Source organism: Callithrix jacchus, chromosome 13, assembly GCF_049354715.1.
Source record: "Callithrix jacchus isolate 240 chromosome 13, calJac240_pri, whole genome shotgun sequence".
Classification (NCBI taxonomy): Eukaryota; Metazoa; Chordata; class Mammalia; order Primates; family Cebidae; genus Callithrix; species Callithrix jacchus.
In genome coordinates, this window is record NC_133514.1 from 85146894 (window position 1) to 85173486 (window position 26593).

At 35.0% G+C, this 26593-nt stretch overlaps 1 protein-coding gene across 1 annotated transcript in view; it reads left to right on the forward strand.

The window, feature by feature from the left end:
* Positions 1 to 26337, forward strand: part of PIK3C3 (phosphatidylinositol 3-kinase catalytic subunit type 3) — a 130017-nt gene extending 103680 nt beyond the window's left edge. Inside the window, exons 22-25 of the mRNA XM_002757195.7 lie at positions 1620 to 1788; positions 7361 to 7451; positions 9920 to 10045; positions 23196 to 26337. Of these exons, the coding sequence (XP_002757241.1) occupies positions 1620 to 1788; positions 7361 to 7451; positions 9920 to 10045; positions 23196 to 23210 (401 nt within the window). The 3' untranslated portion in view covers positions 23211 to 26337. The remainder of the gene's footprint in view (positions 1 to 1619; positions 1789 to 7360; positions 7452 to 9919; positions 10046 to 23195) is intronic.
* The last annotated feature ends 256 nt before the right edge of the window (positions 26338 to 26593 follow it).

The window sequence follows — 26593 nt, forward strand, 5'->3', positions numbered from 1 at the left end:
CTCTCTGAACTTCTTAAACATTTTTTTCTAAATTTCATAAGGCACATATTTTAAACCTTTACAAGTTTCATTTTCAGATATTAAGTTTTAAAAATTTTCCTTCAGTAGTTATGAAAATGAATTTTCTTAAAACATTACATTAATAGCCCCTTTTCAAAATACATGGCTATTTGAACTTGTAAAGCATAATGATGGTTTCATTGTTAGATACTGAATCTTTTATGCCTCATAATTAAGTAGTAATCCTCTTCTTTGAGAGTTTTCTGACAAGGATAGAAATATACTCTTCATTTGTAAACAGCCATACATAGCCAATATTGGAATTCCAGTAATTCCAGTAATGAAGAAAACTGTGATAGGTGTCCTATTAAAAGCATGGAGCCCATCAAATAAACCATGTGTGATGGCAGTTTTGTATCAGAGATTGACCAGATTGACCATCTGTTCAAGTGCATCGGTAACAAAATATTATTTAAATAATTAAATAAAACCAAGGAAAATGTATCTACACCTGTAATATTGTAAACTTCTCATTTCTTTACCTCTTCTGGGGCAGAATAGTGTATATCCAACAAAGTAAAAGATAAATGAGAACTTCAGAATGAGAATAAAGTACCAAAAGAATTGCTTAGCTTAGTTGAACGGATGACACATATTTAGTTGAAGGTGGTAAAATGGTTAACAAACTGATCCAGACTTTTCATCAGATCATTAAGAGACTATAAGGATGTTGTTTTTCTAGGACTGAAGTTATCAAATTCACTTTTGTAAAACTGGTTCCTCATATTTGTTGAATTATGGACTTTGCTTGGGAATCTGGTGAAGTATATTGATCTCCCCCCCAAAATTATTTCATTGTGCTTAGAGATCATTGAAGCCCATTTTGGGATTCTGAAAGAGTATTTTTTCAGTCATAAGTGAATCACAGGTTTCTTTTAATGGAAATGAACCCCCCTCCATGTTGACATTTTAAAATCTTAAATATGTACAACATGAAACCTGACAATTGTGTCTACTCTTATATACTATACGATGGAAACAGATTTATAAATCAATCTATGCTACAGATTAGTAAAATTTAACAACATTAAAATGATAGGTATTACATTTTTACAACTAAATTGCTATTTATAGTATGAATATGGCTTTTTAAATTTTTTCTTTTTAATTTTTTTTTTGAGTAATGATAATTTAACAGAAAGATTACTTTCAGGAATATTTAACGAAGTGATCTTTTACTATATGAAGGGAACTGTACTTAAACTTTAGCACAAAAAATTTGCTACAAAATTCTGATTTCTGCTAATAACGTAAAAAGTTACCCAGGCTCTATCTTTGATTCTGAAGACTTAAAAATGGGATTTAAAATTTTTGGATTACCATTACTTTGACATGATTTTAGGTATAGTTTCATCAGAATGAATGAGTTAAAATGAGTTAAATATGTTCCAAAGGCCACTCTCAAACCTGCAGTTAGAAATATCAAAGAATTTAATAGGCTTCATCATGAACTAATATTCTTTATTAAGAGACACTGTTTATACCAATTGTCTGATATATCCCCTACCCAGTTCTTTAAGAGAATTCTGGAAACAAATGAATTTCTTGTCAACATCCAGGCAAACTATTCCACATAGACTTTGGATATATTTTGGGTCGGGATCCGAAGCCTCTTCCTCCTCCAATGAAGCTGAATAAAGAAATGGTAGAAGGAATGGGGGGCACACAGAGTGAGCAGTACCAAGAGTTCCGTAAACAGTGTTACACAGCTTTCCTCCACCTGCGAAGGTAAGTTGATTTACTTGGTGCTGAGAATTTGGGTAAATTTATTTTTATTTTATGGAACAAGAGAAGGAGTTGTTTAAATGTATGCATTCTTTGGCATCAATCACTTTTTCAAAATGATAAAGGCAACAATATTTCCTATTTCACATTCAATACCAATTTTGAGAAACTGTTAAATATCAAAGGAAAAAAACATAAACTTTCCTGCTTTCCCACTAATTAGCTCATTGCTAAACCCCACCAGCTAGGAAGCTGGCATCACATAAGATGAAGCAGACATGGAGGCTTCCAACTCAGTGGGTTTATGTCATTTTAATAAAGTATACTTTGACAGTACTAGGATAGAAAAAAGGTTAAGAAACTTCATACCATTCAGATCTGGAGACAGTCCTGGAGTATTACAGTCACCTGCTGGGTTCTCTTCCTTCTCCCTAGCTGACTACTTCCTATTTTTTTAATCAAAGAATGTAGGATACAAATTCTTTAGAGTGATATTAGTTCCATCATTTTTATTCTTTTGCAGCCTTAGTGTTGAGTACTCTTTGGGAATATTCAAAAGTTGCTCAATGATTGAAGTAAATGTTAAAATGATTTTTATCTCTTTAACACCTCATCAGTCATTCTGTTACAAAGAATGTTTTTTCTCTGTCCTTGTTTCTTCAACGCCACTAAATCTGTGCTTCCTTCTTCCTAATTTACTTAGGACTATTGTACATGATCAGGAAAAAAATAAAAGTCGTGTTTGGTAAATTCAGGACACGGCCCTGATGATTAGTCAAAAATGACAGGATCATTTGACTCTAATGCCGTTTTTAGCCCAACTCTGCAAAATGAATTTTTCTTAGTCCAGCAGAAAATCCCAGTCCGGGAAACCTACATACATGCTCTTTCAGGTGAAAATATAACCAATTGATAGCAAGTTGCCAGCACATTGAGTTCTCTCTCCTTTTTCTTCATAACCTTTGTAACCTCAGTTTCTCATATAGTGTTTTATATATAGGCACTTATTGTATATTTATTCAATGAGAACTCTTCGTATTTGTATGAGAAGCCTCAGAATTCCCGCTTCAGGTCTAGTGTGAGGCCACGTTCCCAGTTGATGTTGATGTGCTGGTCCTAGGAGACTGGTTTTCTTATAGTAATGAGGTTTCATTTATGCAATGACTAGGTCTTCATTGTAAACTCAGTCTTTTCCATGTATCATAAACGCTGTAACAGGCATTTTACAAATGGCAGCGTTATTTCTCCTTTGGGTGGCAGAATGGCTCAGTGTTACCCTCCAGAAAAGCTAAAAAAAAAATAGTGAGAAAATCAGTGCTCTTTAGATTTGTTTGGTCATGCAGAAGCACTTTGAGAGAGATGAGAATGCCATTTAGTATCTGGGATTTTTAATTTAAACTTGTCAAAGCCCATAGAAAATTAGGTTGAATCATGAATATCTCAGGGAGGTGGCAGACAAGATGGTAAGGAATGATAACTAAAGAAATATCAAAGGTGCTATTTTTTTGAAAGCAGAAGGAAAACAATGTGCTTTATAAACTGTCAGTGGTAGTGGATTAGTAGCAATTCAATAGAATGAGAAAACAGGCAGGTTATTAATGGAGAGCCAAAGTTGACTTCCTCACTACAAAGAAAAGCCACAAAGATTAATCTTAATAATTTTATGCAAAACTTTAATGAAAACTGTTTAACTTTTTAAAATTTCCCTGTACTTCACTTAATATTAGCTAGACTCAAAGTGTGTAATCAACTTTTGTTTTTTTTGAGATAGATTGTCACTCAATTGCCCAGGTTATAGTGCAGTGGCATGATCATGGCTCACTGCAGTCTCAATTTACCGGGCTCAGATTATCCTTCCACCTTAACCTCAGAGGTAGCTGAAACTACAGGCATATGCCACCATGCCCAGCTAATATTTTTGAGTTGTTTTTTTTTAATAGAGAACGGGTTGGATGGGGCGGTGTTGCTATGTTGCCCAGTCTGGTCTCAAACTCCAGGGTTCAAGTTATCTACCTGCCTCGGCTTCTAAAAGTGCTGGGGTTACAGACATAAACCGCCTCATCTGGCCAACATTTATTTTTTAATGTTGTATTTTAGAGTATGTTTTACTTGGTTGAAAAAAAAAATGCCTTCAGAATAAGAATTAACCTGATAGTTGTTTAGAGCTAAGGTTATTGACACTTTTATTCGGCTTTGTAGGTATGACCAGCCCTGTTATTTTATGGTTTTTCTTGATAACTGATCAGTTTCTTCACAAAGAAACCACTGAATAACATCGTACCACATAAGCAGAGTAGTCCATTTTGAACTAAGTTATAAATGGTTACAGTTTTGCAGATGTAAGGACATATTTAATGGTATGTACAAAATTTCATGTAACAAAATAATGTTGTCATCTCTTATTAATCAGTACATCTTAAGTGTTTCTCCAAACCCACATTTATGCCAAACACCATTTTTAGTCACTTATGTTACAAAGATATTCTTTCTTCATTTGGTGGTAAAAATTTCCAATAGTGAAATTAAGAATGCATTTAACTGGCTGGGCTCAGTGACTCACTTCTGTAATCCCAGCACTTTGGGAGGCTGAGGTGGGTGGATCACTTGAGGCTGGGAGTTTGAGACTAGCCTGGCCAACAACTGGTGACAAATTATTCACAAAGTATTTGGATGTCTAACCTTTATATTTATTTCTGTTTCCCTTTGCTATAACAATAGAAGCATGGATGGTTAACTTTAAATCAGGAGATATCCAGAAAGCATTAGTATTTACCTTTTTTAAAAGATACATCACATTCTGCATCCATAAAGGCAGACTTTTAACATTGATTCTGGCTGCCCATTAGATGCACCTGGGGAGCTTGTAGGTGCGGTGGCAAGGGGAAAATTCTGGGCCTTTTCATTTTGAATTGGTCTGAGATTGGTCTCAGGCGTTGATACATTTGAAACGTTTCCTAGGTGAATCTGATGGGCAGCCAAGTTGGAGAACTTCTAATATGTCTCTTTGAAAATTGACTTTGTATTCTCCTTATGTTGCTTTCTGATAGATTTCCCCCTGGCAAGATGGAAAAAAATTGTGTACCTATATGATTAACAAAACAGAGTACAGATGATGGAGAGTTAGCTGAAGAGCATCTTTTTGTATAATATGTAACAGCTGACTGTACTCTGCTCATACCACATTCCTTGTAGCCCTCCCAAGTGGATCATCTCTGTTTCCATAGAGAAGGGCTTATCTAACTTATGGCCCCCAGGCTACATGCAGCCCAGGACAGCTTTGAATACAGCCCAATACAGATTCATAAACTTTCTTAAAACATTATGAGATGATTTTTTGAAAAAATTTTTTTAGCTCATCAGTTGTCATTGGTGTTAGTGTATTTGATGTATAGCCCAAGAGAATTGTTGTTCTTCCATTGTGGCCCAGGGAAGCCAAAAGATTGGACAACTCTGATGTAGAAGCCTCATGATATCATTATAAAGGGTTTCATTCTGGACCTTTATTTTTTGCACCCCCTCTCTCCTTACCATTTTCATCCAATCCTGTGACTTTACATATGATCCTAGTCCTGATGACTTTAATGTCAATAGCTTTCATATCTCCTCTGAGATATATCTGACATATCTACTAAAAGCCTGGTAGGCACCTCAAACTCTACATGTCTAAAACAAAATTCTTGAGTCCCTGCCTAAAATCCTGTTCCTCCTTCATTTAGCCTTTCTTGGTCTATAACACTAGTGTCCCATTAGACTAAATCTTTTGTGTCATTCAGTTCCTCTGTCCTCTCCCTGTGACCTCCATTGAAACTGTCAGCAAGGATCATCTATTTCATCTCCAGAATAAAGCCTGATAGCCCTCATGTTGTTCCCTGTCCACCTGGAAGTCTATTATATTTTCTCTACTTCGATTCTTATTCCCTTCAAGATGACCAGAGTGAACTGTTAAAAACACCTGTCAACATGGGTCACTCCACTCCTTAAGCTCAGTTGCTTCTCAGTGCATTTAAAATAAAACCATACCCCCATCAGATGGCTCTTTCTCGCACCCATTTTTCTGTTTTTTTCCTCTATTTAAATCTTGTAATCAAGCAGACATAAAATTATCATGTTTATAAGTTAATTATATTAGTTTCTACCCTCCTTCAGATGTAAACTTCATGAATGTGGGGCCCTTGTTTGTTCAGTTCACCACAGTCTGTATCCCTAGTGCCTACAACAGTGGGGTTAGTGAGTACTAAGTAAATGTTTGTTGGTTGAATGAATAAAATGACTATATGAGTAGGAATGGAATGACATCTATGATATGCATTTATCAATTCCCACAAAGAAGTTAGTAACTTAAAGCCAGGTTACAGCTGTTTAGCTATTATCATAACTTTTTTTTTCCTAAGAGATTAAGTGGGTTAGGGCCTGATTTGATTGGACTACATCAAGGTAGAAGTTTTTCTTTATAGTTCCTCTTGATTTTTATGGGCAATATAAAATTCAGAAATGAGGATAAAATAGATAATTTGAAACTCATACGGATTTTTCTATGCAAGTTCTATTATTACAATTCAAGTATTAAACAGTTCTTAAGTAACAGTTTGTATTTTATTATTATTATAGATAGGTAGATAGCTGGAATAAAGATTCTGCATCACCAACTCTTTCCCTATCCCCTAGAGAAGACAATGAATACAAGGCACTTGGTTCACATTTTTACTCAAACAGCTAAAAACCTTCATTGCCTAAAACGAATGCTTTCCTTACTCACATCCATCCTGAAGATCAAATCTGAATCTCTTTTTATAAGTACTAAGGAGGGGCCACCAAAAGCATAACTACCCAAAGTGGAGATTTATTTAAACCTTTCCCCACAAAGCCCCACCTCTGGAAATGACCATTCAGAATAGTAACATTTGTTCTTTTTGGAGGAAGAGGGAGAGTTTGAGGATTGGTGAAGAGAAATGGTTAGTTCCTGTTAGAGGCCAGCATACTCCCAAGATAACATTATTTAGATATTTTGCCCATTTTCAACACAGCAGAGTACTAGCAGTTTTTTCTTTCTTATAGAATTACTTTTATCCAGGTCAGTTATATCGTTCCTGAAATGATTGTTGATATATTTGGAAGATACTCATGAGTGATTCATCAGATGATATTATTTCCCTTTCACTCATTTAGCCATGACACACTGAGGTCATCTTAAAGTGGCAGATTGTCATCTTCACCTAGCAAAAACAGATAGATCTTAATTGTTACAAAATGTGAATTAGACATAAAGTAGATGTTCCTCAGATCCCTTCTCAAAATATACATGTTTACTAAAGAATAAAAAGAATGTCATTATTAGATGATTACTCCAAAAGTCTGTCCCATGGTGTAGGATTTAGAAATGGTGTTATATGAAGACCCCAGAATTAAATATTTGTCAAGGCTTGCATTTTATTGATACCAACTGATGAGTTTTCTACTGGAATAATAGTGATTCCTATAAAAATCCGAGTACCACTTCTAGAAGTGTTCTTAATATGAGAAAGAAATACAGAATTCTAATTGTTGTTATTTTTTTTCTTTTTCTGCTCTTCTTCAGGTATTCTAATCTGATTTTAAACTTGTTTTCCTTGATGGTTGATGCGAACATTCCAGATATTGCTCTTGAACCAGATAAAACTGTGAAAAAGGTAATTTTTAAGTAACATAAAGAACTTTTCTGTATAAATTTTCCATATTCCAGAATACAACAATTTCTCAAGTCTCTGCAGCCAGTTTTATCCTCTTCCTCGTTGATGTCTACAGTCACATGAATAGGTTCCCATATCTGGAGAGACAGCTTACTACTCCAGCCCTGCAGTCCAAAGGAGGGGGAAGCAGCAGGCCAAAGCTTAAAGAACTGAACAGAGTGTTCAGCTGTGTTCCATCATAGGGAGGATGTATTTAAAATTGAATTTAGCCACATTAACTGCCAGCTACAGTGAATCTTCACAAGAACACAGCAGAATTCAGTCTCTCTGTTATATCATTTGGAATATCTATTATCTTTTTTCTTTTTTAAAATAACTAGATGTGTGAATAAACAGAAAATGTGACACTAAGCCAATGGAAAAAAACAATCCATAGAAACACGCTGAGAGGACCCATGACTGCCAGAAAAGGACTTTAAAGCAGCTGTTATAAATGTCCATGCACCTAAGGGAAAATAAATGCATAATTACTGAACAGATAGGACTATCAATAGAGAAATTAAAACTAGGAAGAAAGAACAAAATGAAAATTATAGAAAAAGTACAGTAATTAAAGTGAAATATTAATTAGGTAGGCTTTACAGCAGATTGGATTATGGCATTAGGAGTCAGTGAACTTAAAGATAAATCAATAGAAATTATTTAATATACTTCCACACCTTCACTGACTATAGAATAGCAGCAACGATGCTAATCACTGACAAAATAAACTGAACTAGATCTCATGTCTCTGTACCTATCGAATTTCTCCATACGCCTGCAAAGGACTACTGTAATAGATCTGTTGTTTCCAAAGATGGGGAGTTTTTTGTTTTAGTTTATATTTAATTTATAAAGTTGTGGTTGATTTACAATAGCATCAAGTATTAGAAAAATTAGTGTGTGGATTAAGAATCTTAAGAACCTAGAGGACAGCCTAACATAAGCCAGTAAATTTTATACCAAATAACTTTATATCCAGTAATAGCATTTTATTTTTATGACAAGTACATATCTTCTCTTTGTAATTTAGGCACTTATGTAAGTATGCAAGCTTTCATACATTGGGCTAAAGTTTATTTTGATCCACCTGCTCTGTAGATTTTTCATGTCCTTAAAAATAGTTCCAAAATTCTCAGATATTCTCTCTAAAAGTAGAAGTCAAGGAAATAAAAAAATTGGACTCTAGGAATATGTTTGTCATTATCTGAGATCCAGAAATGAGAGAGCTGGTTCATTGAAGATGCAGCTATAGATGTCCCTGCGCCAAATTGTTCTTGTCTTGACTTTCTAGCCGCAGCACTCTTGGATCGCCTGGCATACCTCCAGTACAGTGAAGACAGGAACACCGAGCGGGGGCTATGGTCCTTCCTTCTTCGTAGCTTTCTACTAGTGAAACTCTGTGCTTAAAAGGAAACACTAAATGTAGACCACACTTTATCCCCTTGAAAATCCCATTTTCTCCTAGACTGTCTTTCAGAAGTGTATGTGGGTTAGTTGCAAGAGAAAGGAATACTCTGTAATGATTGTGTCTGGTAGTGTGGGATTGACTGGAAGCATGTGCAAGTTAAGGGTCCCTGAGCTGGCGTCATCAATTCTCTGTGCCTCAATTTCCGCATCTTATCGATGAGATACTATCTACTGTATGGCTGTGTAGTGAGTCAGAGGAAATGTTGCAGGTATAATAATTGACATGGTGTTTTGCACAAAGTAGTTCTCCGTAACATTGACTTTTATGTATATATAAAATATACACACGTAAATATAGTAGTTTTTCTAGTACTTAATGCTACTGAAAATTAAGTGTAGCTTTAAATAAGATTAAAATAATTTTCTCTTATCTTTGGAAATTGTAAACCTATTGACGTAGTTTTGTGCAGGGATATAGGAAAATTCAATAGGGAAGGAAACCTTAGAAAATTACATTTAGTTTATTTTGCCACAGATTGATGTCGTTCCTGTTCTTATATAGACATTGAAGGTATGAGAGAATATGAATATAATCTCACCTTGCTCCGTCCATTTCACAAGGAATAACAGGGATAAAGTGAGGGAGATTATTAATAAATATGCCACAACTTCCATCTAGTAACTCTAGATTTTAAATTCAAAAAGATAAGGTACCCCTTTACTTAAAAGAGCAGTTTTTCTGTTTTTAAAATGTAGGGCCCTAAGAACAATTTCCTATTTTCTTTTTTCTTAAAAACTGTTTACAACTAATAAGAACGGGGTGATATACAGAGCATATAACAAAAACAGCAAACTTCCACACTCCAAAGAATGGCGTTCAGAACTCTGATAAGTTACAGGTCATTTATTTGCCATAGGAATAGCTCATGCTGCTTAATAATGTCTGCATTATGTTGATTCTGTCTGTTCAAAATGTGCCGTTTTTCTTCATTATAAAGACTGAGACTGTTATCTTACAGGTTCAAGATAAATTCCGTTTAGACCTGTCGGATGAAGAGGCTGTGCATTACATGCAGAGTCTGATTGATGAAAGTGTCCATGCCCTTTTTGCTGCAGTGGTGGAACAGATTCACAAGTTTGCCCAGGTAAGTTCTCTGAGTGCAGGGCATTTTTCTCACCTTCTCCATGTACTGCCCCAGAATCCTTGGAGAGCCATACATTTCTCCTGCCAGTTGGCATCTTTTCTGTTTTTCTGTCAAGCCTTTTTGACATCTCACCAGCCAGCTGAAGTGAATTGTGTTTCACACATTATTAATTCCTAAACGTCTGCTTTTATTAGTAATGACTAACTTCTGGGCACCAGCATAGGTATTTTCGTTCTTTGTAGTCAGTGGTGATTATACATCCCTTCTTGAGAATGATTTTGGGTCCAGCAGAGGCCTTGGCAGTTGAAATTTGGACACTGGTTGGGTTTTGGTGAATGGTAAAGTGATGGGAAAGTTTAGAAGCTAAGAAAAGCAGTCCACACCACACATCAGAAAGACCTGTGTGTAGACTTAGTATTAGCAGTATCTGCAGATAAGTGAGTGATTACCCTTTCATGGTAAACCTTAGATCTAAAACCCATTTTGATTATGAATTGCATAATAAGGATGACTATGAAAATGGTTAGCAAATGGAAAAATTAGGTTGCTTTTTTCTCCTGTGCCCTTACCTTCTTGCCTATGAACTCCTTCCAGGTGTTACACATTCACTTAATGATTTTCCTAATCATCCAAGCTCAAAGCTTGACTGCTTTGAATTTTCCCGCAGCCAGTGACCACTATCTCACCAAGCCATATCTGTGTCTTTAAGCTTTTTAACCCAGTTTTTAAATTTAACCTTATGATACCTTAGTGTGTGCAGTTTCCCCACTGCCTAACAGTGAAGTCCAATCTCTGGCAACTTCTAGGCCTTCCAGAATACTGTGTTCTGTGCTGCTTTCCAAGCTTGTTGCCTAATACTCTCTTTCTCTAAATATTTTGTTCTCTTTCATAGTAGTGACGACTTTGCTGCTGTCATTTCTTCAGCCCAGAAATCAACCTTCCTAATAATGTATCTTCTGTAAACTTCTGCATGCCAGAATCCAACCTGTGCTCCAAGAGCGCTTAATGCTCTTTGATTCACTTTTTTCTAAATTTTCATAGTATTTTCTACCTTTATTGTGACTTGCACTTATGTTTTGCTTCCTTTTTTTTCCTTCCCCTCACCTTTTCCCAAGTTAGCTGATGTTTTGCTTTTTATCATAGGTATTTGGATTCTCTTAGAACTCCTCAAATACGGACTTCCTGAATGCTGGGCTTTGTCTGTCAGTCACCTTATATACTTAACAAATATTTAATGAACATAAAGTAGTTGCTACTTTTAAATGTTAGCTTATACTCTTTTTCTAGCTCAATAAGAAGTTTTATTTCCCTGTACACCAGTCTTGATCATATTTTTATTACAAGGGCCACCTCAGGGTCTGCTTCATGGGCCATTAATCCTAACCAGTCATTTATTGAGAATAAATTTTGATTCAAATAGTAGGTGACTTGTTAAAGTCAACCAACTAGCTAATAGTGGATCTTGCTCTACATACAGCAGAGCAGATGATTTTAGAGCTATAAGGAAAAAAAGGTCAGGGAGATACTGTGACTACTCCCTGTAACAAACCAGGGACAAAGCCAAAACTTAAACCCAAATCTTTTGACTCCCATGTTTAGTATTTTTTAAACCAGATCTTTTCATTTTCAGTATCTTGGTCATCACTGTACTACGTTTATGTGTCAATGAAACTTTTCTTGGCCACGGCCCATCTCTCTGTGTGTATACCTTATTTTTTCTTTTTTTAAGCTCAACTAGTTACAGCATGGTTGAAATCAGAAACTCTTAACTTCTGTCTCTTTGCATTTCTATAGCAGGGGATTTACTCATTATAGTTGGTCATTGACATTTTATCTTAAACCATCTCTATCTACAAGTGTACAAATATCTCTTATTATGGGGTTTTCCTTAATCCATACTTGTAGATTCTGGTTTTTCTTTTCCTGGGCAATTGTAATATATAATGGAGCTAAAACTCCAAAGGTGAAATTAGTGCTGCTAACTAAAACTAATTTCAGTAATTTACAGCTACACAAGCAAGTCCAAACTTACCAGGTAAAAAAGCAGTAATGATTTGTTACGTCTTACTTAGGATGCTTCAGTCAGGAATTTAGCTAGAGCCCAGTTATGAGATTTTTTCTTTTGTTTCCTGTGACGTTAACTAGCTTCACTCCTTGAGCTGTATTCAACTGGTAGTTGGGTTTGCCTTGGAGGTCCAACAAAGCTTCACTCAACAGGTCTGGCAGTTTGGTGTTCTCTGCATGGACTGCCTCTCCACTTCCTCTCTCATCATTTCGAACTCCAGCCTGAACTGCTGCTCTACAGCACAGTGACTGATTTCCCCAAGAGTATATGAAGGCATAAGTGGCAGCCCTCTTAAAATAAGTCCCAAGAGCAGTCCAAATTCACAGGGAGAAAAAGTAGATTTTGTTTCTTGACAGGAGAGGTTTGCATATGTAGAAAAGAGAAGAATTAAGTGTGGCATCTTTGAAGACTTAACTGCCACTCAGCTAATGTGCTCCAGCTTAAAATTGAGCCTTCAAGTTCTGTAAAATAAATTAGTGGCATGGTTTATTGTAGTGGTCTAGTTTTGAAATTCTGTTGTTAATTTGCATAAGATTCCCATTTTGCTAGCTGGATCTAAGAATAGAAGGACTATTTTCTGGATTCTCTATATTAAAGATGGAGGAAAAAAAGAGGTTGGTTAAAAAAAAAGTAGTAGCATTTAGAGGACCTTAGTATTATTTATGGGAGATAGTAATACAAGGACTTTGGTTTACTGAAGTCTCTAGAGGGCCTCAGTATTCACACCTATAAAGCGATTGACATTGAGGATAAAACATCCATTTTTGACATGAATTTAATCTAATGTCAAAAGTTAGTAGCTTTACAAAGCTAATGTTGACTACTGCAAGGTTTAGTAAATGTAATCTGCCTCTCCTGTGTCCCCATCGTAGGGACGGTTAAATTGTTAAAGTTGTCGAGAATTCTGTGAGTTATTGGCATGTAACTATTCTTCTATTCATAGAGAAAATATATGAATGGCAAAACGAATTCGTAAAATTGTGATGAGCATGCTCTTAAATTAGACATTGGAGGGATCATTTTATACACATTAACAGATGATTATAATTCTTGAGAACGAATATTATGTCTGTTTCCTAGATTCCTATTTTCTAGTTCTTCATTAAAATAGTAGATAAGATACAGAAATCCTGTAATTAACATTACTTTAGCATTGGTTGTTACAGGCACTTTTGTACTAGGATAGATTCTTGATAACCCTGCTATTCAAGGATATTGCCACATGAAGAAGATAAGAGTTAAGAACAAATATCTGAATGAATCTAACAGTCTAAGGATTAGTATCTTCTACTTGTGAAAGTGGAGGTTTATTGCAGCATGAATATCTATGTAGAAGAACTTTTTAGAGATATTTCTTAGCTCTCCACTTTATAATGATAGACACAGTGTTTGGGACAATATTAGCTTCACCGTTTATTGGAATGTATTTCATACAATGCTTCCCCATTTTTAATTAAGTAACCCTTACTGTGACAATACAAATACGTTTTAGTGTTATTCCCATTTCATAAATGAGAAAACTGAACTACATAAAAAGTTGTTTTCAGCTGGGCGCAGTGGCTCACACCTGTAATCCCAGCACTTTGGAAGGCTGAGGCAGGCGAATCACACGGGCTTAGGAGTTTGAGACCAGCCTGACCAAATGGTGAAACTCTGTGTCTACCAAAGTACAAAAATTAGCCAGGCATGGTGGGGGGCGCCTATTATTCCAGCTACTCAGGATGCCGAGCCAGGAGATTCACTTGAACCCAGGAGGTGGAGGTTGCAGTGAGCCGAGATCACTCCATTGGCCTCTAGCCTGGGTGACAGAGCAAGACTCTGTGTGAAAATTTAAAAAAAAAAAAGTTGTTAGTTCTAACTTACCAGACAGATTCAGTTTTTTGTTTGTTTGTTTGTTTGTTTACCAGATTTCATCTTGTTTATCCCAAGGGATGAACTTGAAGATGTGCATGATATTACTAAAAGCTCCTTAAATATATCGTCTGTGCTCCAAAATAAGAGTTACCTATGGATGTTTAATTTTATTGGAACTTCCTTAGGCACTGCAGCCTACATGGAATACTAAATGAGAACTTAACTTCATACAGATCTTTTCAAATAACAATTATAGAAGCATAGCTGTTTCTTTTTTTTTTTTTTGAGACGGAGTTTTGCTCCTGTTACCCAGGCTGGAGTGCAATGGTGCAATCTTGGCTTACCGCAGCCTCCACCTCCTGGGTTCAGGCAATTCTCCTGCCTCAGTCTCCCGAGTAGCTGGGATTACAGGCACGCGCCACCATGCCCAGCTAATTTTTTGTATTTTTAGTAGAGACGGGGTTTCACCATGTTGACCAGGATGGTCTCGATCTCTTGACCTCGTGATCCACCTGCCTCGGCCTCCCAAAGTGCTGGGATTACAGGCTTGAGCCACCGCGCCCGGCCGCATAGCTGTTTCTTAATCCCTGGAGTTTATTTTCTCTTTGAAACTCACATATCTACATACATTGTCTAAGTTTTGATACTAATAAATCACATAGGCATTCAAATTCAGATGACCAGCATCTATTTTTGTCACTCATAGCCATTTATTATGATGCAATATTGTTAATTGATTTATGGTAATTTTAGTATGTTCCCATTAATCATTATGGTTAGTAGAAACAACCTTTACAAAATGGGAGTACATTGATACATACTTACAAGAATAATATTTCAGCATAAAAGAAACAACATTCAAAAAGAAGACTAAGAATTACTAGATACAACTATTATGTCCAAATGCAACAAAAGTTTGTTTTCTTTCACCATGCAATTCCTTAGGAAGGGTAGAGATTAAATACTACAGTATTTATTGCTTAGCAAAATCCCACCTATTAGTGATATAAATTTTCCACTGGAAAACACTTTTCAGTCATTGTCTTTGAAATTGCGTCATTGTAACTCTTCTGTGTGCCAAAATGATCTTTTTTGGTGTCTTGCTCTTTTGCCCAGGCTGGAGTGCAGTGGTGCAATCATGGTTCACTGCAGCCTTGACCTCCTGGGCTTGAGTGACCCTCCTGCCTCATCCTCCCCAGTAGCTAGGAATACAGGCATGCGCCATCATACCCAGCTAATTTTTAGTTTGTTTTTTGTAGAGATGAGGTCTCACTATGTTGCCCAACCTGGTCTTGAACTCCTGGCCTCAAGCAGCTCTCCCTTCTTGGCCTCCTGAGTGCTGGGATTATAGGCACGAGCCATTTCTGGCCTTCGAAGTGATCTTCACAGTGCTTTTGAGTCTTATATACATGGGAAAAATAGAGGTCATATAGTTTGGGTCACATACAATTGCACAAGTAGGCCTTCTAGTGGTGATATCTTACACTACAGTCCATTTCCTGTTTCTGCTTTTTTCCCTGTCATCCTTCCTTTTCATTTATTGATAGTAAAAATCTTGAGAAGGGGCTGTGGTTTCCAGTAATCTTAATACATACTAAATCTATGAATTGGATCTTGGCAGATTAACTAGAGACAGATATTTTTTGTTTGTTTTTTGCAGAATAACTATTAAAAAAGTAATAATAATGAATGGATTGGGTTCAGAAGGTTTACCTAAGTTCCAGATACTAGGAACATAGCACTGCTGTCCATTTAAAGGGAATCCTTACTTCTGCTTGTGGTGTTCAAGGAGGAAAAGCACAGGTCTAGGCAGAGAGATACCTGATTCTATAGTCACATATTCTTAAGTTAGAGACCGTTTCCCTTTAGCTGAAGGGAATTCAACTATATATATTTGGGGGGATTTTAAAACAAAATAAAACAAAAAAATGGAAGGAGGAAAATGGTGTGGTTATTCTGCTTGAATTTCCCCTAAAGAATATATGTCCTCTAAGGAATGTGACAGTGACTGTCTCAAAAGTGTTTCAGGTATCAAGTGCCTTTCATGGCATCTTACTGTGCTTAATGTGATCCCAGAATTGAAGATTCCGAGTTTTTGATATCTATGTTGTGGCTTCTAAGTGCAAACCATTTGCTGCTTAAGCAGTAAAACGGGTTTTTCTTGTATCATTGCTGAGGGGAAAGCTTCTGATTTTGGACTTTCAGAGATACATGTCTCTAATATGCTGCCTCCTGGAAGGATTTTCTTGAGTAATTTTCTTTTTTTAATTTGTATTCTTGTTTTTCCTCTCTCTGTTGACTTTAGCACCTAAACCCAGTGTAGAGTGATTTCGCTTAACTGCTATCCTCTTTCATCTTCTTTAAGAAGGCAACCTTCTAGGTCAGTGAGTGACCCTCTTGGTTTTTAGATTTGGGAACTAAGATCATTCAAGTCCATTTCTCCCTGTATTTCTCTAGGTAAAGTAATGGCATTTTTTGTGTTCAGAGTATGTATAAAAACATTTACCTTAGGTTTATGTGTATACTCGTAGCACCTTTGACAGTTAAGAAATCAATACTTGTGCTCGTGTTAACTCTTCCATTTTTTATTTACTTGAAAGTGGCTGTTTCATGGGTCAGTGGGATTTTGTTTTGGTCTTTGTTGTTAAGCCTTTGTAACAATAGGAAATGTTTAGATATACTTGCGACCTTAGTGGGTTGTCTTAAATGTACCATAATGTATTTTTGTTTGATGAACTTTGTTTGATATTTGGTCTTACCTAGCAAAGTTAGGCTGTTTTAGGGCCATACATCAGCTAATACTCTCTTTGGAAAAGGAGAACTATCACATACAGGAATTTTTGTTTACATTTTTTTCTTTAATTTATTTAAAGTTCTTACCCCCAGACTTGTATAATTTTGAGTCTTGATTTCTTTTAGGTGAACAGTTAAGAAGAAAATAACCTATACCTTAATTCTTTAATGAGAATATACTCTCCTTTAATAAACACATAATTGGCCTTAATAATAAAAATGTTGATAAAATTTATGAAAAATATTCATGAATTTATTCTTTCCTGCTGTAAATATTAAGTGGCATTTAGTATTTACTGTGAAATCGTTACATAAATATGTAGATGCAAAATAGAACTAAACTATTGCAGGTTTAAAGCATCACTAGTGCTCAACTGTTAAATATGAGTACAGATTTCTTTATATGTGTGTTTTGTTTTTATAGCATTACTTTATTCATACTAACCTTCCATTTTTTTTCTTTTGGTGACCCACTTATGCCTCGTATTCACTCTTTGTACTTTTTGAAATTTCCCTTTTTATGTAAATTGACCACTAACACTGAATTCCTTTTTGCAAATTGAAGCTCTTTCCCCCTTCATGTTCCCTCTTCATGCCATACTAGAGAAGATGGGATGCTCTCTAGTTTTAAATTGTGTTTTACTTAAGTACCTACTCATACTTCCCATGAGGTTGAAAGCTGTGGGACTGTGAGAACCCAAATAGCCATGTGCAAAGGTAAAAAGTTCATGTCACTCAGTATATCTAATTCATATAGTCTTAATTATATATTTAGTTCACCTTATTTTGCCACTTTAAACAATTGTGACTTTTTTCATGATAACTAAAATTTGTTTGGAACATCAGGTTTTTTCCTACTTAATAGATGCAAAATAATGACCTAAAAGGAAGAGAAAACCCATTTCTGGGTTTCCTTTTATAGGGACCTCATTTTATCATAAGGAGTGAAGAATAGCAGTGTAAAGTATTTCAATGAGCAAAATAAAAAGTATTGATTTTGGGGTCAATTAGAAATTCTTTTTATCGAAAACAAATTCTTTTTAATTTAGTAATTTTCTAAAGAATGAGATGATTCCCTTATCAGTGATTTAAACAAATAATATAACACCAATGTATCACATACAACTTTTTTTTCATTTTGTGTTCCAGGTCTAATTTATTTGAATTTTCTTGGCAGAAATAACAACAGGGGAAAAAAATTATTAATAGCAAAGTATTGAACATTTAAATGTGCCAGGAATTTCGTAAGGTGCTTTCTCTGCATCAACTCTTAATTCTCACACCTGTGAAGTACGTGTACTACAAGGTGTGTTTTGCCCATGAGAAAACTAAGGTTAATAGATGATGAAGCCCAGATTCGAATTGAAAATAAAATATTTTGAGTCCCAGATCTACTCCTGTATTTGTAAGTAATAAAATTTATATAAATACATGACATATTTTTATATCTAAATATATTTTAGATGTAAAGTATTTTATATATGAACATTTATATATAAAATTTTGTATCTATATATAAATGTTCATATATAAAATACTTTACATCTAAATATATATTTAGATATAAAAATATATAAATATATAAAACATATAAATGTTTATATATAAAATCCTTTACATCTAAATATATATTTAGATGTAAAATATTTAGTAACTACTGTCAATTTCCGGTCACCAGCTCATTACCCTCTGCCAGGAAAGTCAGCCTGTGCTTTGAAGCCAGACTTTGACTTCTCTGTAGCACAAATTTCTATGTGGCATCTTATTTCATTAGTGGGCTGTTTCAACTGTATTGAAAATCTGTTGTCTAATGTAGTCACCTTCATCAGTGATCATAGCTCAATAACCTGTGTGCAGTTTCTCCATCAGCTCTGGCTGCTTTACCTTGCATACACACATACATACATATATCAAAGCCTTAATTTATAGACATGAATAGCTTTTGTTGTGAGTAGTGAGTTTTTACATTTTTGCTTCTAAGTTTAAATTTTATCTTTTCTTCATCTTTCACCTACCCATCAAAGAAAAAACAAAATCAGCTGTGCAAACAGCCAAGTAAGGGTGTTGTATAAAGGAGTCACTGGGAACTGTTAATCCAAGATAAATAGGATAAGTGTGGGATAACATTTATTTTGCGAATTGGCCAAAACTAGTCTTGGATTTCATTGACCCACCTGTGCTCTCTTGTTCTGCTGCAGTCAGCATTGCTGCACAACTACCCATTAAAACCCATGATGTTTAAAAACAAAGAATACAGGCACTTGCTATGTGACAAATGTTTTCAAGTTGTAAGATTAGTTAATTATTGTAATAGCAAGAATCAGCAGAATGCCCCATAATTTTTAGCCCAAGCCTTACAGTTTCTTATCCATAAAAATTTTATTTTCTTATCTTCTTCCAAGAAGATTTTTAAATACTTGAATGTAATCCTTAATGGGGTTTGCCATGTTTGCTTCATTAACTACTTTTAGTAAGGTTAGTTTTATCCTGTTGTTTTCTTTCCCTCTGTGTTGTCAAACCCTTTTATAATCATTCTTCAAATGTACAGAGAGTTGAATATTTTTGGACTGTCACTGCTATGTGTTTTTTTTTTTTTCCTAAAGACACAGACATTTTGAAGTCGAAGTATCTGGGGAAAAAGGCATACCTTAAAGATTTTTTTTTTAGAGTCTAAACCACTGCAATAAAGCATGTCACATGATTTTTTTGTTTTCCCAGTGCATATGAAAGTTATGTTTACATGATACTATGCAGTAGCTTTATGTCTTTAAAAACTATTTTAAAATATTGCTAAAAAATGCTAACAATCATCTGAGCTTCCAATGAGTTGTAATCTTTTTGCTAGTGAGAGCCTTGCATTTGATGTTGATAGCTGCTGACTCATCAGGGTAGTGGTTGCTAAAATTGAGTAGCTGTGAATCCGTGAAGTTTGCCACATCAGTTGATGTTTCCTTTCATGAAAGATCTCTCTGTAGCATGTGATGCTGTTTGATAACATTTTGTCTAGAATAGAACTTTTTTCAGAATTGGAATAAACCCTTTCAAAACTTGCTGTTGCTTTATCAACTAAATTTATGGAATACTCTAAATCCTTTGTTGTCATTTCAACAATGTTCAAAGCATCTTCACCACAAATGGATTCCATCTCAAGAAACCACCTTGCTTTTCCAAAAGGGGCATTTCCTCATCTGCTCAACTTTTATCACGAGACTGCATCAATTCAGTCACATATTCAGGCTCCACTTCTAATTCTTATTCTCTTGCAGTTTCTACCACATCTGCAATTACTTCCACTACTCTTGTTGAACCCCTCAAAGTCATCCATGGCGACTGGAATCAACTTCTTCCAAACTCCTGTTAACATTGATATTTTCACCACCTCCTATGAATCTGAAGTGTTCTTACTGGCATCTAGAATTAAGTGCCATTAATGGTGAATCCTTTTCATTAGGTTTCCAATTTATTTTGCCCAGATCCATCAGAGGAATCATTATCTGTGGCAGCTATAGCTTTACAAAAGATATTTCATAAATAATAGAACTTGAAAGTCAAAGTGACTCCATGATGCATGGGCTAAAGAATGGATATTGAATTAGCAAACAAGAAAGCAACATTAATCTTTTTGTATATTCCATCAGAGCTCTTAGATGATGGGGTACATTGTCAATGAGCAGTAATATTTTAAAAGGAATCTTTTTCTGAGCAGTAGGCTTCAACAGTAGGCTTAAAATTTTCAGTAAACAATACTATAAACAAATGTGATGTCATCCAAGCTACTGCTTCATTTATAGAGCACAGGCAGAGTAGGTTTATTATAATTCTTAAGGGCCCTAGGATTTTTGGATTGGTAAATGAACATTGGCATCAACTAAGTCACCAACTGCATTAGCCCCTACCAAGAAAGTCAGCCTGTCATTTGAAGCTTTGAAGCCAGACATTGACTTCTCTGTAGCATGCAAGTCCTGTGTGTCATCTTATTCATTAGAAGACTGTTTCATCTGCATTGAAAACCTGTTACTTAGTCACCTTTATCAATGATCTTAGCTTGGTAGATAACTTGGGTGCAGTTTCTTTATCAGCACTGTCTGCTTTACCTTGCACTTTTATGTTATAGAGACAGCTTCTTTCTTTAAAGCTCATGAACCAACCTCTGCTAGCTTCAGACTTCTCTTCTGCAGCTTCCTTATCTTTCTCAGCCTTTGTAGAACCATAAAATTGAAGACAGTTTAATTCTTTATAGAATTGAAGATGGTTAAGGCCTTGCTCTACATCAGGCTTTGGCTTATGGTGATGTTATAGCTGGTTTGGGCTTCTATCCACACCACAAAAACTTTCTTCATATCAGCAAAACGTGTTTTGCTCTCATATCATTCATGTATTCACTGGAGTAGCATTTTAATTTCCTTTAATAACATTACTTTGTATTTACAACTTGTCTGTTTGATGTAAGAGTCTTAAGTTTTGGCATGTCCAAGCTTTGATATGCCTTTCTCAGTAGGCTTAATCATTTCTAGCTTTTAATTTAAAGCTGGAGATATATGACTCTTCTCTTTCACTTGATTACCTAGAGGCCATGACAGGGTTCTTAATTGGCCTAATTTCAATATTGTTATGTCTTAGGGATTATGGAGGCTTAAACAGAAGTAGATAAATGGGGAATGGCCATTTAGTGGAGTAGTCAGAACACATATAACATTTATCAATTAAATTCGCCATCTTAGGTGGACATGGTTCGTGGTTCCCCAAAACATTTGCAAGAGTAATATCAGAGATCACTGATCACAGAGCACCATAGCAGATGGAATAATAATGAAAAATTTTGCAATATTATGAGAATTACCAAACTATGACACAGAGACACAAAGTGAGCACAAGCTGTTGGAAAAATGGCTCTAATAAACTTGCTCAAGTAGAGTTGCCACAGACGTTCAATTTGTAAAAAAAAAAAAAAAAAAAGCACAGTATCTGCTGTACAATGAAGCTAAGCACAATAAAGCAAGGCATGCTGGTATACTGGAAACCATTGGATCCATAGCAACATTTTCTTCATACATAGAAACATACACGCGTACATATGCAAGTTTGTAATTGCTTCCAAATTACTTCCAGGTTGTTTAGACTCCTTAGTATGTCCGTGTGGACCCTTTGCAGTTTAGCTTTTACCTGCACTTTCCACCTTTATCATCATCAGAAGCCTTCAAAAGAATCTTTGTAGATCTGATGATTCATCCCCACTACCTCCAGGCAATACAGCTCTTCTCTTTGCGTTGAATGAGTTCCCCCTATTTGCCCAATTTTTGAGAGAGAGAGAGATAGAGAGAGAGAGAGTGTGTGTGTGTGTGAGATTCTGTCTGTATTAATTTGGTCCTCGGGCATTTTGTCCTAATTTGAGATTTCCCACATAATCTGAGACACTTCCTAGCACGTAGTAGGCGTCAAATAAACATACGTGGTTTTATGTGAGTGCCAAGTACCATTTCTTTAGGAAGTTTATTTTATCTGATACTGCCTTTAGTAAAAATATTTAAATTGCTTCTCAAATTCTAAATTACATTATTTTTATTCACGAAAAATAAATCTTGCCATATTTTTTCTAGATTGCCACTTTTAAAGGTATCAGATTAAAAGCCATTAGCATCTTGGCATTTTCACATTTGTACATGTACACACATGCACCTGCACAAACACAGAGACACCCTTGTCAGTGAGATTTTTTGCCTTCACTTTTTCTCTGAGTGATAATGAAGTGAAGGTCATAAAACGAAATGTTATTATATGTAAACAGCATTCATAATTCTTCCAAGAAAATGCCAGCATATTTGTATCCAACAAAAAGGGCACAAGTTATGGATGACTCAGTGTATATTCAGCCAAACAAAGAAATCTTCGCTGATTTTATTCCTACTGGAGATATCTCAGTATTGAACACCATTAATCGTGTTGGTCCCAGAATAGCTCTTCACTAGGCCTCTCTTGTCTTTTCAAGACTACTTCCTTTGATTTGATTTTCAGACCATTTCTAGAATGAAGTAGTTGCACTCTGTGGAATAAGCTACAGGGTTTCTCTCACTCACTAAGAACTAAGCACACTACTCACAATAGTACTCATTTAACTCACTTTAGAATTCAGTGGAATTTTTGCCTTTTTAGTGCTGGGTGAGATGATTTTTGGTTGTCTCATGTTAATTGCATCATCTTGAACTTACAGTCAGCAAACACCCTCCCCCTGAATTATTTTCTCATATAAACTAGTTTTTAAGTGAAGCCTCAGGAATCCTATACAGTATATTTAATTGCAGTCCTCTTGGTAGCATTTAGCAAACGTATTTATGCACTTTCTATTTTAATCATAGTCTTTTTAAAAACCATAGACTCTTTTTCATCTTTGTGAATAATTAAGTAAATTATTTTCTGTTTGTTTCTTTTTAATTTTTGTAGTACTGGAGAAAATGAAACTGGATTTGACCCATCAAGATGCTTGGCTCAATAAGAAAACTACGTTAGGAGCAACCTGTATAATTGGGGACTTCAGAGTAACCAGCAGGAAAGAGAAAATTTAATCTTCAGGTTACCGTATTTTCCAAATATTACATGGTACCTGAATTCCACTTTCTTGGATGTCATTGCCTAAATATGGTCTTGAAGGGTTTGTTTTGAAATATTGTATATATTTATTTTCAAATGTATACATTGTTAATAAATTACAAAATGAGAAACATTCTTATTTATGTACATGTTATGAGAATTCTGGAGGAAGTAATATGTTGAAATAGTAACACATTTAGTCTTTTAGTTTAAAACCCCTTATGTCTTCATATCAGGACCCCAGTAACCTGAATTTAGCTTGACACAGTTTACACATTTTTTTTTGTTTCTTCCTTCTTTCCTCTCCTTTCTCCAACCCACTTTTGTTTTTTGTTTTTGCCTAATTTACATGTTTAAAGTTCTACTTAAAAATTTACTTCAAGTTTTACATGTTATAGCTCATTCTTCTGCAGTTCAAGAATTGCTTATATTTTTAAAAGATATTTATTTTCTCTTATAAATAATTGATTTTTGTAAACTCCAGTTCATAGTTCTTCTCGTTTGTAAGTATGTAAAGTAGAATATGAAAATGTGGCTATTTAGATACCTGGCCAAAAGGTCCTATGACCACCAGTTTTAGTATTGAACATAAGATATTTTTACATTTTCATATAAGACAATGTAAATTGTCTTTCTGCAATAAATGTTTTTGATGTAAATTTAGTTTTTAAAAGCTTTTTGATGGTATAAAGGAATTGAGGAGGAACAAAAAGTTTTTGAAATAGCTCACCTAGACCTGTTAATGTAATATATTCTTCGTGAATTAAGCAAAAAATTTTTTTGTTTTTTAAGAGTAGAACTAATCTCTAGCTTTTTTGATGGAACTTTGAAGAAAAAGAACAAATACAAATATACAAATGATATGAGCAATACAGTAATAATCTTTTGCAACTTAATATGTTATATAGTCATATGACTTGGTCTTGGAAGAAAAAGAATTGTTTTGGTGCTGAATAAATATCAGAAATGAAGTGACGGAAAAGATGAAGGTAAAATTGTGGCACAATTTCAGAGAATGCCATTAATGATAATGTGTACTTGTCATCTAATTCTTAGTCCTGAGCTTGCCTCTTTAGTGTGGGGTTACCAGAGGGAGGGCAAGCATGTAATTAAGAGACATCCTAGAAGCATATGGAATGTGATTTATGTAAAACATGCCTCCTGATTAGAAAAATAGTAAAACTGGAAAGACCTTTGTACATCCTCTTAGGAGAACTTATATCTAAACTAAATTGTCAGGCTCTGTCTTCTACCTTACTTTTTCTTTTCTTTAAATATGTTTGTCATTTTTGTTGTTGTTCGGACATTTTTAACCCTCTGCATGCTCATTCTAATAGTTCTGTTTCTATTGGCACTTTCTCCAAAATTTTTCTCTGAATTTCCCTTGTTGAAAGTGACCTTTCTTCCTTGTGAACTCCTGGAATTATTTCTAGCTTTTAAAGTGGCATTTAGTAAAAGTTCAGTGTTTTTCTTACACTTGCATCTCCTATTTCAGGGTTTGGCATACATTTTCTTTAAGGGGTAAGAAAGTAAGTATCTTTAGCTTTGAGGGACATATGGTCTAATAGTATTAATTTAACTCTGCTAACTAGAAGGCAAAAGTGTATCATCTTACTCATCTTTATAAACTCCACAGCACTCTGCATAGAGAGGAGCATGTTTATAAGAAACTCAATAAATAATTTTGACACAAATATGAAATTCTATAAGGGAAGACACTGAAAACTAGTAAAAAAGGTTGTTCTTGAATAACCTTGTATTTAGTGCCGTCTTAACTAGAATTGTAAAGAGGATAAACCTTTCTAGGAAGGGTGACAAGTGTTAGGTGAGGAAGGAGCATCTCTCAGGAGGGTAAACAGTGGCTGTTGTTTTGCTGAGAGATTTTGGCTGTGAGTGTTAAGCTTATATCAAAAAGAAAAGTGACTTATCAATCTGTTTTTATTGCTCAAAGTAACTCTTTACTCCCATTTTTTCTAAATTCCATTGTTTTTACTTTTTAGAGCTCTATTCTCAAGTGTAGTCTGCGTGTTTCTTTGTCATTGCCATGTGAATTCTTTGGTGACAAATGCAGTAATACTTCAAGCACGATGTTTGAGTTTGAGAAATGTATTTGTGAGCATACATCACTTTAATTAAAAAGTGTGAGTACTATGGTCATGAAGTTATTCAGAGTGAAATTTCTGAATGGGGGAGAGAGAATGTGGATAGCAGTTGAGAGTGGGGCTATAAGAAGAAAAGACGAAAAGTATGGTTAACACTCCCAAATAAAGGATGATACAGCCTTGGTTTTTGCTAGGGTTAGCAAAAATCATTTTCCATATGCTAGTTTTAGATGTTCCCCAGCTCATTTGTATTATTGAGTTTTCAGCTGGGCATATATTGTTATAATAGCAGTCAACATGATGTAGGGGCTCAGCATTACATGTCAAGACTATTCTAATTGCTTCATATGCCTTATCTCTTTATTATATGAGATAGAATTGTCTTCTCATTTTCTAGTTGAAGTAACTGAAGTTTAAAGCAATTGAATCATCTTCCCAAGGATAAGCCACTGGTGAGTGGGATTTAAGTCGAGTTAGGCTTTGGTGATCACAGTCTTGACCATTAAATTCTTCCAGCCTTCCTTTTTCAGAGATAATGGTAGTGTTAGTATTGACCTCTAACGTGTGCATTTGTGGGTATGTGGTCCATTCAGCTTTAATCCCCAAAAGACAAAACTTACTCCTTTTCTTATTTTTGCTCATGTTTTTTTTTTTCATTGCTTTTAACAGGATAACCAAAGGCAGCATACTCAGTAGTCAGTAAACACATTTCTAAGAAATATGTTGTGTCATCATGCCACATATTCATACTTGACTTGGGTTGGAGACTAGATCATTCAGTAAAAACATACAGGTAAATTAAATCTTGCCGATCAATGTGATCATTAACCTACAATCATAATATACCTTGTATATATCCTTGCAAATAAATATATTTAAAACAATAAACCAAATTGAGATTCTTAGGAGCATTTTTTACGTAATGTTTGTTTTAGATAGGTCACACAACTTCAAATAAAAACTGATATAGATTGAACACCTTGAGAGTAAACCTTAGTGCCAAGTAGGAAATAATTTTTTATAAGTAAATGGAAAAAACAATGTGGACTTTCTGTAATTATATACAGAAAATATACTGATTTGCTAAAATGAATACTTTTGATATTTTAATAGTTCACTTATGAATAATGCATACACCTGATCCAGGAT